We start from the raw sequence: 16,778 nt of genomic DNA, 5'->3' as shown, positions 1-16,778 counted from the left end.
GACGCGGTCCGGCGTTCAGAGTAGACACGAGGGTGGGTGGCGGCGATCTGCTGTGCCCTTTCCAGCGCCACCCTGCTAAGGAGATCCATGGGCAAACATAGGGGCAAGACTCATGAACAGGGCGCTGCGGCGGACCTGCAGTCCACGGGCTCCGAGGACCCGCTGGCCTCCTCCAACATGGACATCATTCCGCCGACTGGAAAAAGGTCCCAGGACGCAAAGTTGGACCTTATCCTCAACGAGATACGAGCGACTCGCGAAGCCCTGGAATCGCGTATAGACAGTATGGCGACTGGCCTATCGCTATTAAGGGCGGACCATAACAAATTGGCGGAACGAGTAGCGGAGCAGAAGATAGCGCTGAATGACCTAGTGCCACAACAGACGGAGCACTCCACGAAGTTGGAGGGAGTGGAGAAACAGCTCAAACATCTCTGGGACAGGGTGGACGAGGCCAAAGGACGAGCGCGCCGCAACAACGTCCGCATCTTGGGCATTCCGGAGAGAAGCGAGGGGAGGAACCCCACCCAATTTGTGGAGGACTGGTTACGAACGCTGGTGGGCCAAGAAGATCTCACTGCCCTGTACAGCGTGGAGAGGGCATATCGGATGCCTCCTCGGCCCCCCAAACCGGGGGCGCCCCCTTGTCCCCTGATCGCGCGCCTCCTTCACTACAGAGACCGGGACACTGTACTGCGTGCGGCCAGGGAGAAAGCACCGATACGATTTGAAGATAAAAACATTTCAGTCTATCCTGATTTCACGCCCACTGTGCAGCGCGCCAGATCCACATTCATGGGTGTAAAACGCAAATTAAGAGACAGGAATATGAAATATGCGCTGCTGTTCCCTGCTCGGCTCAAAATTCTGCACGACAACAAATCCCACTTCTTCGACTCACCAGAAGAGGCAGAGGAATGGATGGAGGTCACTCTGACGCCACCGACCTCACAGGACCCATTCGAGGAGCACCACGGAGGCGGCCGCAGCGACCACGGAGACCCACCGGACCGACGGCACAACACTCCCAGCCCGGGACACCACTCTTCCCATGGACCCTCTGCGAAGACGCACCCTCCTGGTACTCGGGTGGCTAGCCGCCCGTCGTCAACTCACCGGCAGCAGCTCAAGGAGGAGGCACTGGCAGCTCACGACGCGGAAGCACTTGTAGACAGGCACACCGCCACCACCGACACTCATACAGAGGTGTCTGGCTCAGTGGACAGCTTGCCGCTGTTCCCGAAAATTACAGCCCAAATGGCAGAGGAGTTCTGATATGCTGAGAATATGATCCCCTCCGGGTGGTAATGTATAACTGAACTTCCCCCCCCCGCCCCCTCCTTTCGTATGTGGTGGGTTGCATGGGGGACCCACTTTGTTGAGGACTAACTAGCCCATGCAGACCGTTCAGTGACAGTCGACAGAGGCCTGTCACCCCCCGGTATGCACACAGACTCCATTGACTTGTGCCCACGTTGGGCGCCATGGTTTGGATCCCGGGCACATTGGCTTGGGGACCTTTTTGTTCAGGGGTTATTTGTTTTCACGACACTCTCACCTTATCGCAACGCAGAACTGACATGGGGGCCCGGGCGTTTCACTGGGTCGCACCACACATATGGTTATGGGGCCACTTAATAATTACCGACTGTACACCTGGAACGTGCATGGCATGGGAGCAGTGCAGAAACGTCATAGAATATTGGCCCAGCTTAATCGCAGGGGGACTCAGATTGCATGCCTGCAAGAGACACATTTGAACGCTGCTGAAGCTGTAAAGCTGCGCAAGAAATGGAGGGGACAACTATTTGCTACCTCCTATTCTGCGTTTTCGAGGGGAGCAGCGATTTGGTTCCGCGGCTCTGTCCCCTTCCAGATGTTAGAGCAAAGAATCGATAAGGAGGGCCGATATGTATTTGTGCGGGGGCTGTTAGACGGGGATGCTGTTGTATTTGGATGTGTTTACTCGCCGAACTCAAAACAATCGGAGTTCTTGTTAACAGTGAACGGGGTGCTGGCGGAATGGGCTGATCATCGTTGGTTTATTGGGGGTGATTTCAATGCTGTGCTTGATGTTACGTTGGATAGGTCACATCCCCCTTTACAGGCGACTGAGAGTAGGAAACAAGCGGATGCTCTTACTGGGTGGGCTGAGGGCTGGGACCTGACTGATGCATGGCGCAGCACACATTCACAAGAGAGGGAATATACTTTTTTCTCCCCACCACACCAGCTTCATACCAGAATTGACCACATTTTCTGTTCCAGCTCCGTAGCAGATGCAATTGTCCAGGCCCAACACATGGGGAAAACTCTGTCCGATCACAGCTCCGTAGAACTCACCTGGCAATGGGGCAGGCGACTAGCCCCCATCCCCACTTGGAGACTGTCTCCAGATCTCCTTGGGGACTCGGTATTCCGGGCCTCTCTGTCCGATGCTATAGTAACCTATTTCTCCACAAACATGAACACGGCCAGCACCCGTCAAGTGGAATGGGATGCATTTAAAGTCTGTCTGAGGGGGGCAGCAATGACCGCTGGAATGGGCAGGAAACGGGAGATAATTAATCAACTGAAGGAGGTGGAGGGCTCCCTAGCGTCCCTAGAGAATGAGGCTGCCGGCACCCATGCACCCTTCACACCACTTCAGGAAGCTCACATTCGACACGCAGAGCTACTGGAAGACCTGAGGCTCCTAGACTGTAGAGAATACACGACCAGGCAGCATACACAGGCGGATAGAGCTGGCCCCCTTCTAGCCCGCCTCTTGCGGGACCGCCCCAGTGAACCACCCCATTTTGAAAATCTTGGACCAAGCAGGCAGCCCAACTACCACCCAGGTCGGGATCAACACTGCGTTCAAGGAATACTACACAACGCTGTACAGCCCCCCACAGCCCCTTCCCGAGGTTGCATTCGAGGCCTTCACGAGGGACTTAGCCCTGCCTCAACTTACTGACGGGCAAATCAAAGACCTTAAGCGCACCATCACTATAACTGAAATCAGACAGGCAATACGCGCCCTTCCAAAGGGCAAGACCCCTGGAACAGATGGCCTACCGGCTGACTTTTATGCAACATACATAGACCTACTGGCCCCACGGTTACACGCTATTTATTTAGAAGCTCTACGGACAACTACCCTACCGCAATCGTCTATGCAGGCGTTAATCACGTCCCTTTTGAAACCTGCTAAAGAAGGGCTTCAGATGGCTGACTATAGACCCCTGTCCCTTCTCAATACTGACTCCAAGATATTGAGCAAGGTGCTGGCATCGAGGCTCGTGCAATACGTACCTCAGCTGGTCCATTCGGACCAATGTGGTTTTGTCCCTGGCCGCAACACGGCCATGAACCTCAGGCGATTAGCCCAGCTCATGCTCAGTGACCGTGAGGACACGAGCTCCGAAGGCTGCATATCCCTAGATTTGAAACAAGAATTTGATTCCCTTAGATGGGACTATATGTTTGACACGCTGTCTAAATTTGGGATTCCACCCGAATTCCTTGCTTGGGTCAGATTGCTGTACACCGCCCCCACAGCTAGAGTGCGCACCTCAGCCATATAACAGCCCCTATAGCTATAGCACGGGGCACCAGACAGGGCTGCCCACTTTCCCCCCTCCTCTTCGTCCTTGCCCTTGAGCCGATGCTCTGTAGGCTCCGCCAGATGGCCCCCCGATATGGCATTCTAAGACATGGGACGGCACATATAGTGTCCGCTTACGCGGATGATATTATCTTATATCTCCGGGACTTGAGGGGCGACTTGAGCCCTATTGCCCAGGTCTTTGAGGACTTTAGGTCGATCTCAGGCCTGACCATAAGCGAATCCAAATCCTATGGATTCACATTTGCTGCCGCAGGCCTGGCTACCTACCCTTCGCCCCCCACGAGTTCCAGATGGCTGAAACCACCTTCAGATACCTGGGGATGCAGATCTACAGGGAAGCCGACAAAATGCTTGACGGTAACCTTGGGAGGGCCATCAGAGCACTGAAATCGCAGATACAATTTTGGCTCACACTACCACTCTCTATACCCGGCAGGGTGGCGATATCCAAGATGGTGATGCTCCCCCGCCTTCTCTACCACTTCACTAACTTGCCACACCTGATCCCAGCAGCAACCTTTAAGACCCTAGACACTCTACTCACCAAACTTGTGTGGGGGCACGGCCGCAGGCGTATAGGTCTGTCCAAGCTGCAGCTCCCCTCTGACGCCGGTGGCATGGGCTTGCCTGACTTTAGAGCCTACAACTATGCGTGTCAGCTGCAATGGCTGGCCTTCTGGGTAGCAGGCCGCAATCTTCAGGAGATCAATATGACGGATAGGGAGCATGCAATGGGGAGAATACACACGTTACTTTTGCCCAAATCGGTTATACCGAGGGATGCCCCGCCTCTCCTCAAACTGGCGATAACTTACTGGCGAAAGGCATTAATGTATACGTCCCCTGGGTCGTCTTATGCACCCACGATCCCGCTCTTGGGTATCCCGCTGGCCACGGGGACTCTATTGGCGGGAGTGTCACACGTAGGTGACCTGTTCGCGGAAGAGCACCTATTGTCCTTTGAAGACTTTAGAACTACCCATGGAGTCCCTAGAAGCACCTTCCTCCTACACGCTGGCCTTCGCCACTATATCGCACACAAGTGGTCCCCTGGAGGCCAAGAGCCAGCTACAAATCCTCTCATCACAATGCACTACCTGATGGGCACGGGCGCCCACCTGACAAGGTGGCTCACTGCTAGGTGTTAAGAAGGGGAGGGCATTCGATCTTCACCACTCCGGGCAGCATGGGAGGGGGACATTGGTAGGCCCCTGAGAGATAGAGAGTGGGAACGTATCCTTCAGTTTCCCAAAAAAGTAGCTAGGAACCCCAAGTTTAAGTTAATTCAATTGATGCTACTACACAGAGCCTACCTGACCCCACACCGCATACATATGATGTTTCCTGATGCGAAAAGTAATTGCCCCCGATTTGACACCGAGGACGCATCACTAATACACATGCTTTGGCAATGCCCCAAACTAGGATATTACTGGACCACGGTTCATGATTCGCTCCAGAAAGCGGGCGCTCTGTCCCGATCTCCTACACTGGAATGCACGTTACTGGGGTTGGGGCCCTCACAGCGCACCAGAACCGTGGCGGCACGTTTCTCGGACCTGGCCCTGTTGCTGGCGAAGCGTGCCATCACGATGAGGTGGAAGTCACCCAAACCTCCCAGCCCTGAACTGTGGAAGGCAGAGGTGGTGCGATGGGGTAAGGCAGAGGGAGATGCACTGCAGCGGGAGGAATACAGAGGCCTGAGGAAAACGCCAATCTCACTGGACTGGTTTACCACATTAGGTATGTTTGAAACTGGGGACGACGGAGAGGACGAGGATGCAGGTGCCTCTCCGAATGTAAGATAAATGTGTCCTTAGCCGGACTGACATGCACTGTCACTGACCGTGGTGCGCTATGGAGAGGTGCGAGGGGCCCCCCAATCACAATCACTGTACTTGTCTCGTTCCATCTATGTGTACAGACGGATGGAGCCATATGTTGTTATACCGTAAGTGCCCCAGTCTAATGATTGTTCAATCATATGTTTTTGTGAGAGTGTCGGGTGGGTTTGTTGAGGGCGAGGGGAGGGATAGCATTGACCGGGGTTTGTCTATAGTGTGACGGTTCTTGTCACCAACAAAATGAAAACTCAAGACAACTATGCAATTATATGTTCTAAGCAACCTTATGTATGTATTACCCTGTTTCCCTCCAGGACTGGAAATTTCTGTGACTGCTTTACCTACTATGCTAATAAACAGATTTTCAACAAACGTGGACAGGAATATACTTTACTCTAATTTTGGTAGAAGTACCGACCACCTAGAATAAAGTCTGGAACTGTCATATGTCAGAATTAATTTGGCCAAGTCATCATTGTTTCTCGCATCAACAGTGGCCCATTCACATTCATACACGAGTACCATACCTTCAGTAATTCTTGTGGTACACCCCTTTTTCACAATAAAACAGCAAATATCTGTCCACAGTGCCAAAGCCACATTTCATGTCAATGCACCTCAATACGAAGAGGTTGATTTTTTTCAGGGCTAAGGTTAGCAATTTAGAGAGCACAGTTATGTTTTTGAGAGCAGAGTGATGCTTACAGACTACCGCATGTGCATCTTCTGCAGTCTATTAACAGGGCGCCAGCTGAGGTTTGGGGGCAGGGCGTGACCACAGGTGAGTTTCGTGGCAAACCCTAGCTGCCCACAGTCATGCACTCTGGGGACTGGTTGCCCACAGTGGATTGGGCAAATGGCCTGGCCAAACCCATATCTGCAGATCTGGCACCAAGCAAATTAAATTTGAATCGGTTAGTGGGATCAAGGCACGGGGATGTCATTTTGGATTATAGATAAGACCCTTCAGCCAATCACCACTGCAGAGGCCATGTGCAAAGGGGTTCGCTATCTGTAGAGGGTTGGGGTAAGGGCCTGGCTAGAGGCCATTCCTTGCTTGGGTGGAGAACATGCCCAGGCTCCCATTCCCCGGCTAAGTGCCGAATCACTGGGCACAGACCAATCACATCGCTGAATTGCAGCATTGTGATAGGTCAGGGGAGCCTGAGTGCTTCCTGTTCCTGGCTGGGAGAAACACAGTGGCAACAGAGGAGAGACACGGCAAGGAGATACGTTTTTTTGCCTTCTTTTTTTGCACTCCTCTCCTCCCCCACCTCGCCACCCCCGATCCGTGCCGGCTGCCACTGGCTCTGTTGCTATAGGGTGACACAGAAAAACGTGCCTTGAACTAGAATGGCAAAAATCCTTGTGCTGGCTTTAGGTTGTGCGGAGGAAGATCGAAGTAGTAGAGAGGAAGTAAGAAAGGGGGTTGGTGTGAGAGTTGGGAAAGGGAAGAGTTTCGTAATATATGTATAATAGATAGAGTTAGGATAGAAGAGGGCTAATAAAAGGCAGGTGTGAATGATGAATGTGGGGGAGCTGGTGGTTAAAGAAAATGATAAAATGCAAATTAATTTGACATAAAAGGAAAATAAGAAGAGGCTGAGATGTGAAATAAATGCAATCCGAAGAAGCAAACATGAGAGAGGGAGTTAAAGATAGAGAGAGGATGAGAGAAATGGGAGAGAATAACTAGAAGTAGAGACTTGATAGAGAAAAAAGAGGTGTATCTAATAATGAGACATAGAATATAAAGACACACAATGGGAGGAAAAACAAATTTGTAGCATATAGGTAGGCGTGTTTCTTTTTGTTTTTTTGTCATTTTGTAGTTTAATGACAGGACCTGGCACGTCCCTTTTCCCCAATCCTCTTTTAAACCAGTAGAAGAGAAGTTATCTGTATTGGTAAAGCAAGGTCCCAGTCTTTGCAATCTAAGGTTCATTGACAAATGTGAATGGCAGTGGTTGGATCTAACCGGAAGTGAGAGCAGCAATACTGCTATGACAACAGTAGTAACAGCAATGACAGCAGATCTTAAAGAGACAGTGGCAAAACTTTCAGGATTCTGTCATGGAATTTCATCTAAGTGAGAATGGTGTCAGAACTCGCATATTCACTTACACATTATACATTTCACTGTGAGTTAAGTACCCGTTTAAGAATTCTGTCTGTAACTTACATGCCACTTATGCTTTAACTCTACATGTTCTCTGAGGGATGGCAGCATGTACTAGTCTGTCCTGCTAAATCTGTTCTGTCCGGTATGGACCACTGCACTTTCTGCCCTTGTAGAAGAGAGAAGCTTGCTTTGCTACTGCCATGTTCTACCTGTTTTTAGGGGAAGCAAAGCTTGCATTGCTGCTTCCTCATTTGTACATGTCCTCAGTGGCGTAGCTTGCCCTATGGCCTCCCATGGCGGCCAGCGCGTTTGCCGCCCCACTGTGACTGTATTAAAAAGTGCGGGGTGCTTGCGAGAATCAGCGCCGGTTGCTGCCTCGCGGCGGCCGCGGAGGGCGATTGCCATCCCCAAGATAGCAGGTAAGAAGGGAGTAGGCCGCCACCCCCAAAACCTGTGACGCCCAGGGTGGACCGCCCCCCTGCCCCTCCCTTGCTACGCCACTGCATGTCCTGGGTTGGAGAAAACCTGAATTAGCTACTGCATGTCCGTACATATTCTCTGAAGGATGAGTTTGCACTATTACTACCCAAGATGTACCTGTCCTATAAAAAAAGTGATGTTTTGATGCTGTTGCCCCTTTTTATGAAAAAGTAACGGATATATTGAATGACCTTGCATGATGAACATTACGTCACCTAAAGTAGGGAACCCGTAACTAGGAACCAGTGAACAGCAGTAACATCAGATGCTTCTAAGTGCTAGATGAGTAACCCGTTGATGAAGCATACCACACTAGGCTGGTGAGAGTTCATCATCCTATATGAGCATACGAATGTATTCTATAAGAGATTTGGATGTTTCTTCACAGAATGTTGTACTTCTTGTGCGTTTAACTCTGTTTATGTGAGCTTTCAACAGTCCTTTGACCCCCCTAATTTTCTAGGTTGTGTTAGCTCCTTGTATTGTACTAGTTCTATATGCGTGAGAGAAACTTGTGATGCTGCTCTGTGTACTGCCACTTGTCATTTACTTATTGTTTGTGTTGGGTAAAGCTGCACTTCTGTTACAATTGGTATACTTTTGTTGTGTTGTGGAGGTTGATAAAAAAAATTACATTACCCAAAAGACAAAGCATTTCACATTGCCAATGCTTGTATGAATTCATGATGTGAACGAAAGAATGAACTTGTATAAAATATAGAGAGCCAAGTATAGTTTTGATTTACTTGTGAAACAAGCAGTGTATTGAAATAGACTAGACAGCATGGTAAAATGTTAAACCATAGCTGAGAGGTGGCTCTATGTCATGAGTAATACCTTCAGCCACTGTTGTCATTTTAACTAACAGCACTTTGCATGTTGGTTTTTTGAGCATTGTTAAAAGCAAAAACCACATGCCTCACAATGTAATATTCTGTTTGCTGAAAAACTAGAAATAGCTGATTGAATTATATGCCACGTGGTAGACTTGTGAAATGCAAAATAAAATGTAGTTCCTGTCTTTTTGTTGTAGGCAATCAAGGGTCAAACAGCCCAGGGGGTGAGACGGCAGAAATAGCCTTCCAAATGCTGAAAAGAGCATCTCACTGCTAATAGGCTAACATTAACACTCCTTAGGAAAACTCTCTTGCATAACCCATCCTTTGTCTAGAAGTTAGTTTGATTTAGGCGTAGCACCTGTAACACCACAGGGATCCATCTTGCTTTAAACTGGTGCTGCACATGCTGCAGGTGCTGCCCTGCTGGGGCCACCCGCCTATCTCTGTCTGTTTTTCCATGTCAGTCTCAGTCAAAGTGTCCTTTCACCTTGAATGAATTCCCCAAATTCTTTCACCTCAGTGCTGTCTCCTTAACTGCCCACCATGTCCACACCTTCCACACTCCCCTGTTCTGCCCATTTACTTTCTTTCCACTTCCCAACCATTTCCTCTCGTAGCCTAGTCATACTTTCAAGATAATAACGCGCACCTTCCTCAGCGTTGCTCAGCAGGAACCACCCTCTTGCTGGCAGAGTGGCCAAACCTGTGACCTTCCTTCTCAGCTGAAATCTGCTCCAGGCATTATTGCCTGTTCCACTTTATGGTGAACTAATCAGCACTTTCCTGGCACCCGACGCAGAGGAGTCCCTTTCCCCTCTTTTGCGGTTCCCTTCTTTCTATCCCTTTCACCGGCCACTTTGAGCCCTGCCCAACCCCTCCCCCGGCCCATGCGCCTCTATGATTATTCTGCTGTAATGATGTCTGGTTCCTGGGCCTCCAAACAGTCCATTCTCATCCTTGTCTTTTCTCCACCATCCCATTGACTCCCAGGTTTCCTCTTCTTGATATTCCATCCTCAGCTTCTACTGCCATCCTCATTCCCACTTGGCTGTACCTCCTGAAGGCATGAGCTAAGACATGCTTCTGCTTGACAAGCCAGCAGACTTCTGCTCAACTTTTCTCCTTGATGATGGGACAAGAGCATTAACGTGAAGTTCTGCAGTGCACTTTGACCTACAGAGAAAATCTCTTCTCCCATGGTCCAGGAGACCTTTCTACTAGCTCGTTCCCATTGGTATGTGAGAAATCAACATGTGCTCGTCACTACCACCACTGTTATCTCCAGCTGATTCCTTGTGCATGTAGTTGAATAGAGATACCCTCCCCAAAGGTACCCGGGATTTCCTTCTACTAACCCTCATAAAATGTTAACTACTAACTATGGCACCCAATAGCTGACTGGTTATGTCTGACATGCCTGTTTCATCCGAAATCAAGCATTTTTTCTTGTAACATCTTTTCTTAGCCTATTCTGCGAATCCCCTGATCCTTACACAGGTTTTTATCACTCAGTTGGCAGGGGTGGCATTATGTGTGTACTTCTATTGAAGCCACAAACACCATTGATCTTCTTTGAGGGTGTTAACCCCTTTCACCACTAAACCTCCTAGAGAGGTCCCTAGGAGTCCAATATGTCTGTCCTGACTGCTCCCTTAATGTGTGTTAGGTCTGCTTTGATGACTAGTCCATGCTTGCCACGAGTGAAGGCAACAAATACTGGTGGGAGAACAAAAAGGCAGCCAATGTCTTCTCAGCTTTCTTCACCCTCCCAGAGACTGTCTACTAATGATGGCTCTTTTTAACATATATCTGACACATATTAACCCTGACAACTCACACTTGGCTATTTACCAACTTTCAATACCCTAAGCCTCATACAGTTTGTCAAAGTCCTTCCCTCCACCCCGTCCTTTTATGGTGGAAGCTTCTGCTTCTTCTGAGGCCCTTCCTTCAGGTCACCAATTCCCACCAGGCTAATCCCACTATAATTGCCACAGTAGCAGTTCTGTTGCTGCTGCACCTACTGAAGAGCGCCGGCTGCTATTATTGATTTTGTGTGCATAGTCTGTGGCCTAGTGCAGGTAGACCGTGTAGAATGAACCAGCATCCCCAAGAAAAGAGGGCAGTATATGAGCCCCCCCCCCCCCCTCTGTCAAGCTGAAGAAGCCATAGGGATAGTTTTGATCCGCTGTATCACACAACTAAGATCAGTTTAGCTGAACTATGATGTAGGAATGTTTAGGAATAGTTCTGACGCCACCATGTTGGGTGAGTATTTGACTCGCCGTGAGTTGAGTATGCAACACGTAAACAATGCCAACCACGTAACCAATGTATTGTAAATTTCAAAAAATATATTCCATGTTGTACATTGCATTTTTATTTTGTATCTTTCCCAGCCCTGAGGAGTTGTGGAAGTTACATTCCATTGCGACGAAACACGTGTCGGCTGGCCTTTAACAGTATTAAACGAAGACACACTTCAAAGACATTGTCCTTTTTTTTCTAGCAGCTGTGACTGTATCATTGTGGTGTCCAACTGGACACATCTGTTGCTTTACTTTAATTTTGAGTGCAGGGGGCATTTTGCATTTGAGTATTTGACTAGTGTTTTGTTCATCCCTCAAAAAAACGAATTTAGGGTTTTCGTGTTGAGATGGGCTCTATTGCAGAGAGGATTTCTGTGCTTCCGTTTTCTCTAACTACGTATGCAGGAAAAAACTGCTGCTTTTCAATTTAGTAAGGGATGGTTGGGAAAGTGCCTCCCCACCGACCTCCCATGAAATAATTATTCCTGCGAATTTGGTGATACAATTTTGCCTTAATCTCTTACCTGAAAAAATAGATGTTTTTTCACACTGCTTACAGTCACAATTCTGCCTTCTAGATTCTGTCTCTAACAGAGGCCAAAGCTGTATCTGCTTTGTGTGAAGTAAGCGATACTGACTGGCTGAAACCCTTCCTTCTACAGGTGATTGTAAAGACCAGGACAGAATACCAGCTGCAGCAGAAGAAGAAGAGGCGCCTACAAGTGCCCGGCATTAAACGGCTCAACATCAACCTGTATGACGAGGTGTCGGAGAAGGTCAAGGTAATGCTAATCCCACTCAATAACTCAGACCACACCACCGACGAGTGTCTTTGTTGTGTGATATCTCACTATGGGGCTGGGCGAGTGCACAGAATAATAGAGGTGGTATGAAGAATCCTTACACAATTCAAGAACCTCTATCGACCTTAAAGGGGTTATTAACATGTATTTCAGTACATAGTAATTCGATTGTAAGGATACATTTATATACATACAAATTAAAGATAAAAAAAATTAATTAAGAGTTAAGTTACACTTACGAGTAAATAAATAAGGTGACAGGAAGGAAATGAATGCAAAAAGAACGACTGATGAACAGAATGCTTAACAATGTTAAACATTCAACCCAGAACAGAGAGATCTGAGCCGAAATCCATCGTTTTTTTTGCTACCCATGCCATCCCAGTTAAAACCCAGCCACATGCAAATCAGTCTTGACCCTGCGCCCAATGGGAACAGTCCAGCTCGAAATACCAGGCCAGGTCCTCCCTGGACCGGAAACAAACATCCTGGGACCGTTTTCGGGGTTCCACCCCTCATCAGCCAGGCTAGCTTGACTCCAGTGGCATGGAAACATGGGACCCAAGTGTCTTGGATAAACTAATATTTATTATGAGTGATTGTTCTCATAATTATAAGCAACTAAGGAATAGAATCGAGAGAAGGGTAAACAGCAGGTGTACCCCAATCATTGTTCATCATACATATCTAACCAATTTAATCCATGTCCCTGTGTTATATTTATTTGGTTTAGAGCTGGCTTTTAGTATTATTATTTTAAAACACTTTGCCAAGACAAGTATAACTCCTGCATACCTTTATGCCTATATGTCTCAAATGGGAGTTCTGTCTTTCGACATCCCCGCCAGTAATTGGTCCATCTGCCTCACCACAGACTAATGCCAAACCGTCTTTGATTATTATGACCTATTGAGAAAGGAGGGACTCCTAACACTTGGCATCTGCGCTTGTTACACAGGCCAGTAAACAATGCTTCTTTTCAATTTAGAATGAACCCAGAAACATCTCTGTTGTATCTTTTTAGTTCCGACGCTACAAAACTACACAAGGTCACTCCTCTTGCAACGATCCCTAGCTACAAAAAAGACTAAAAAGATGCAGAGAATGGGAACATGCTTTCTCTGGCTATTAATGTGCGCAACAGAAAACTATGTGGCAGTCGAACATTAGCAATTTGTTTTCAGAGAGCTCAAACGTCTGTTTTAATGGAGGCCTGAGTTGGAAGCCCTAAACCTTCATCATGTGTTACAATGCATTTACCATGTTGACATACAGCAAAGTTTTATGTTATATTATCTAAGCATATTTTAAAATATATATGTAAAAAAGTTTACCAGATGTCACCACCTTTTTTCTTAAATTGTCACTTTTGACAATTTCCCCCATCTTGTATGCAGGTTAACTCTTAATGGATAACAAACCTATGTGTAGCGTAAATGATAAGCATCCTGAAGCCAAGGACTGCGCTTCTTTAAGAGAAAAATCAGTTCAATGAGCATTAAGAGCGTGAGGCTTAGCTTGCCCAGTACTTCAGACCCATCAATTCTTCTTGCTGGTATTCTTCAGTGAATCATTGACTGCCAAACTGTGTTCAGGAAGATGTAAGCCAGTCTTGCACTTGTTTGCTACGACGATCGTCGCAATGGAACACCAGAATATCTTATCACCTTCTTCAATAACAATAATATTTTCCCAATTAGCTAACAGGAAATAGCACTTCTAATGATTAATAGAATACTCAGACTGCTATCTCAGTTTACTTTTCTTCACATGTGTATCACTACTCGGGCCCTCACCCTGCTCAGCGCCTGGATACCCTCGCAGGTGGTTAGCCGCACTTTACAAATTCACATAGCATAACATACTGCCCTTGGGTCGTTCCTTGCCAGCCTTTCTCCTTGCCCTCAAATATTGCTGAAGGTTGGTTCACACTTCTTGATCAAACCATCTCAGACAACTCTCCTGGCTGTATCGCTTCTTCACTCCACCACCGTCAAATACTCAAAACAGGTAGCCACTTACTACAGCTGCTTTATCACATTAACCTCTACTCTTATCTTCTCAAGTCCTTCCTGATGAATCTTCTTCGCAGCCATCTCTATTTGCTCCTACTAAATATTTCACAGTTTATTACACTCTATCTCTCTGTCTTTATTAATTATTTAATGGCTTCCGTTCTTTGTATTCGCCGAAATACCGCAACCAAGCTGAAGTATTTTTTCTTCCACAGATCTCTTGACATTTAGGAAGAGACTAAAGACTTGGCTTTTTAACCTGTAACTCGCAGTCCACTGATTCTTTACCAAAGGGATAATAACTAGCATCAGGACATTTCCCGGTAACCGTTGCGCCCTATAAGTTCAGATAACATAACGGATCACTGAAATAATATCGAGGGACAAAATATCGACTTGCAAAAATATCGTGGACAAAATATCGACAGTCAAAATATCGAGTTTGTATCTACAAACAGGTAAGTACAAAAATATTGAGTACAAAATATCGTTTACAATAATATAGTTGTAAAAAATATCGACTTTATAAAAAACAGTGTTAAATTAAATTAATATTAAAATGTAATTACTAAAATATACTTAAAAATACTTACATTAACTTATAATAATTAAATAATAAATGAAAGTAATAAAAACATTTTTTACAATATTATTTGTTAAAACATATATATATAGTAACATACTATAATTAAATAAGATACTGAAAACTGACCCTGAACCCTAAAAATGCCCCTTTACCCAAAAACCCAAAACTGACCCTAAACCCTAAAAATACCCCTTTACCCAAAAACGCAAAACTGACCCTGAACCCTAAAAATACCCCTTTACCCAAAAACTAAAAACTGACCCTAAACCCTAAAAATACCCCTTTACCCAAAAACTGAAAACTGACCCTGAACCCTAAAAATACCCCTTTACCCAAAAACTGAAAACTGACCCTGAACCCTAAAAATACCCCTTTGCCCTAAAACTGAAAACTGACCCTGAACCCTAAAAATACCCCTTTACCCTAAAACTGAAAACTGACCCTGAACCCTAAAAATACCCCTTTACCCAAAAACTGAAAACTGACCCTGAACCCTAAAAATACCCCTTTACCCAAAAACTGAAAACTGACCCTGAACCCTAAAAATACTCCTTTACCCAAAATTAATCAATATTATTTAATTACCAATTAATTATTAATTAACAATAACAATAAAGTAAATATATTAGCACATTAGCTGTAATTAATTTAATAATTAATATTATTTTACCCCAATTAATTACTTTACAATAACACAAAATTATATATATTTAAAATTTACTCTAATTAATGTAATTAACTAATTACAATTAATTAATTACCAATTAATTACTAATAAAAAATATGTACTAAATTATATTAATTAATTAACTAATTAATATTATTTAATTATCAATTAATTATTAATTTAAAAAAATTGCAAACATATATTAATTAATTAATTATTATTAAATTACTTCCCAACCTATTCCCCTATAAACCCACAACCCGCTACAGAATTACATTACGCAATTATTATAAAAACAAAATTCATTTAATAAAATATTTTATAACATTAATACACACTTTTCACACATATTATTACATAAAAATACACTATAAAGTATTATATATTATTACAAATTCGATATTTTTGCTATCTATATTTTATACAGTCGATATTACTTCACTTACCTTAAAAACGATATTTTTGTAGTCGATATTCTGTCCAGTCGATATTTTGTCCAGTCTATATTTAAAAGTCGATATTATGTCCAGTCGATATTTTGGAGTCGATATTTTGTCTGTTCACCAACATAACATAACAGTATTATCTTACTACCCCTCCATCCGCTAACATGGTATATAATACTGGCATTGAATGATATCTAAAAGTCAAAGAAAATTCCCTGGAGAAACTATTGTCCTAATGGTCTAACAACTTTCCATACGTCCAACATACATTATTAAAAAAAACATTCAATTGAAGTTTCCACACTGGAATGTAACATTTACAATCTTCTTTATTTATTAAAAAAAAGCGAGAAGAGTGGGATAAATGGATTATCCTGTACACATGATTTTAAAATTTCAACAAGAAAAACTTTTTCTGACAATGTATCTCAATAAAACAATACTTTTAAAAAAAAACATTGTGCATTTTATTTCATAACATTTTTACAAAATTATCTGCAATACTTCATACACTCTAGACATCAATAGATTAAAAACATAAGCGAATCCTAATCTTTAAAACAGACAACACCTAATGTTGCTCTACAAACAAACCCCCCAGAAAAAGTTGTGGCTTTCAATATTTGTGCTACAAAAAAAGGCGTTGATGTGTTTCGGTGTTGGCCCCCTGGATACGGGTATATTGACCTAATACAGAATCCAAGTGGAGCCTAGGGAAAAAACAGATACTCGTGAACTTTTGATACTGTGACTCCCAGTGGAATAGATAAAGGCAATTGGATCATGCAATCTTGTAGCACAAATCCTTGTACTGGGGTGAATGTAAGACATTGCTCTGCATTCTGTCCATCAACTGTGTTTTTTGCAATTTTCACCCCGAGTGGGCTGGGTTTGCTCAGACGTGAGTCCCAGGCTCTCCACATCACTGGAGTCAAGCTATCCAGGCTGAAGAAGGCTGATAGGCAGAAACCAGTCCTTGGATGCTTGATTCCTGTCTAGGAAAGACATGGCTTGGTAGTTTGGGCTGAACTGTTCCCATGAGGCACAGGGTCAA

General features: G+C 45.1%; 1 protein-coding gene across 2 annotated transcripts in view; it reads left to right on the top strand.

Moving 5' to 3' along the window:
• LOC147711222 (neuronal vesicle trafficking-associated protein 1-like) overlaps nt 1–16,778 on the top strand; it is a 107,450-nt gene that overhangs the window by 50,154 nt on the left and 40,518 nt on the right. For both annotated transcript variants that reach the window (XM_086922008.1, XM_086922007.1), the window contains exon 3: nt 11,870–11,989. In XM_086922008.1, coding sequence (XP_086778134.1) covers nt 11,870–11,989 — 120 coding nt within the window. The remainder of the gene's footprint in view (nt 1–11,869; nt 11,990–16,778) is intronic.

The sequence above is a fragment of the Lissotriton vulgaris genome, chromosome 5 (genome assembly GCF_964263255.1).
Source record: "Lissotriton vulgaris chromosome 5, aLisVul1.2, whole genome shotgun sequence".
Classification (NCBI taxonomy): domain Eukaryota; kingdom Metazoa; phylum Chordata; class Amphibia; order Caudata; family Salamandridae; genus Lissotriton; species Lissotriton vulgaris.
This window is presented reverse-complemented; position numbering and strand designations above follow the sequence as displayed.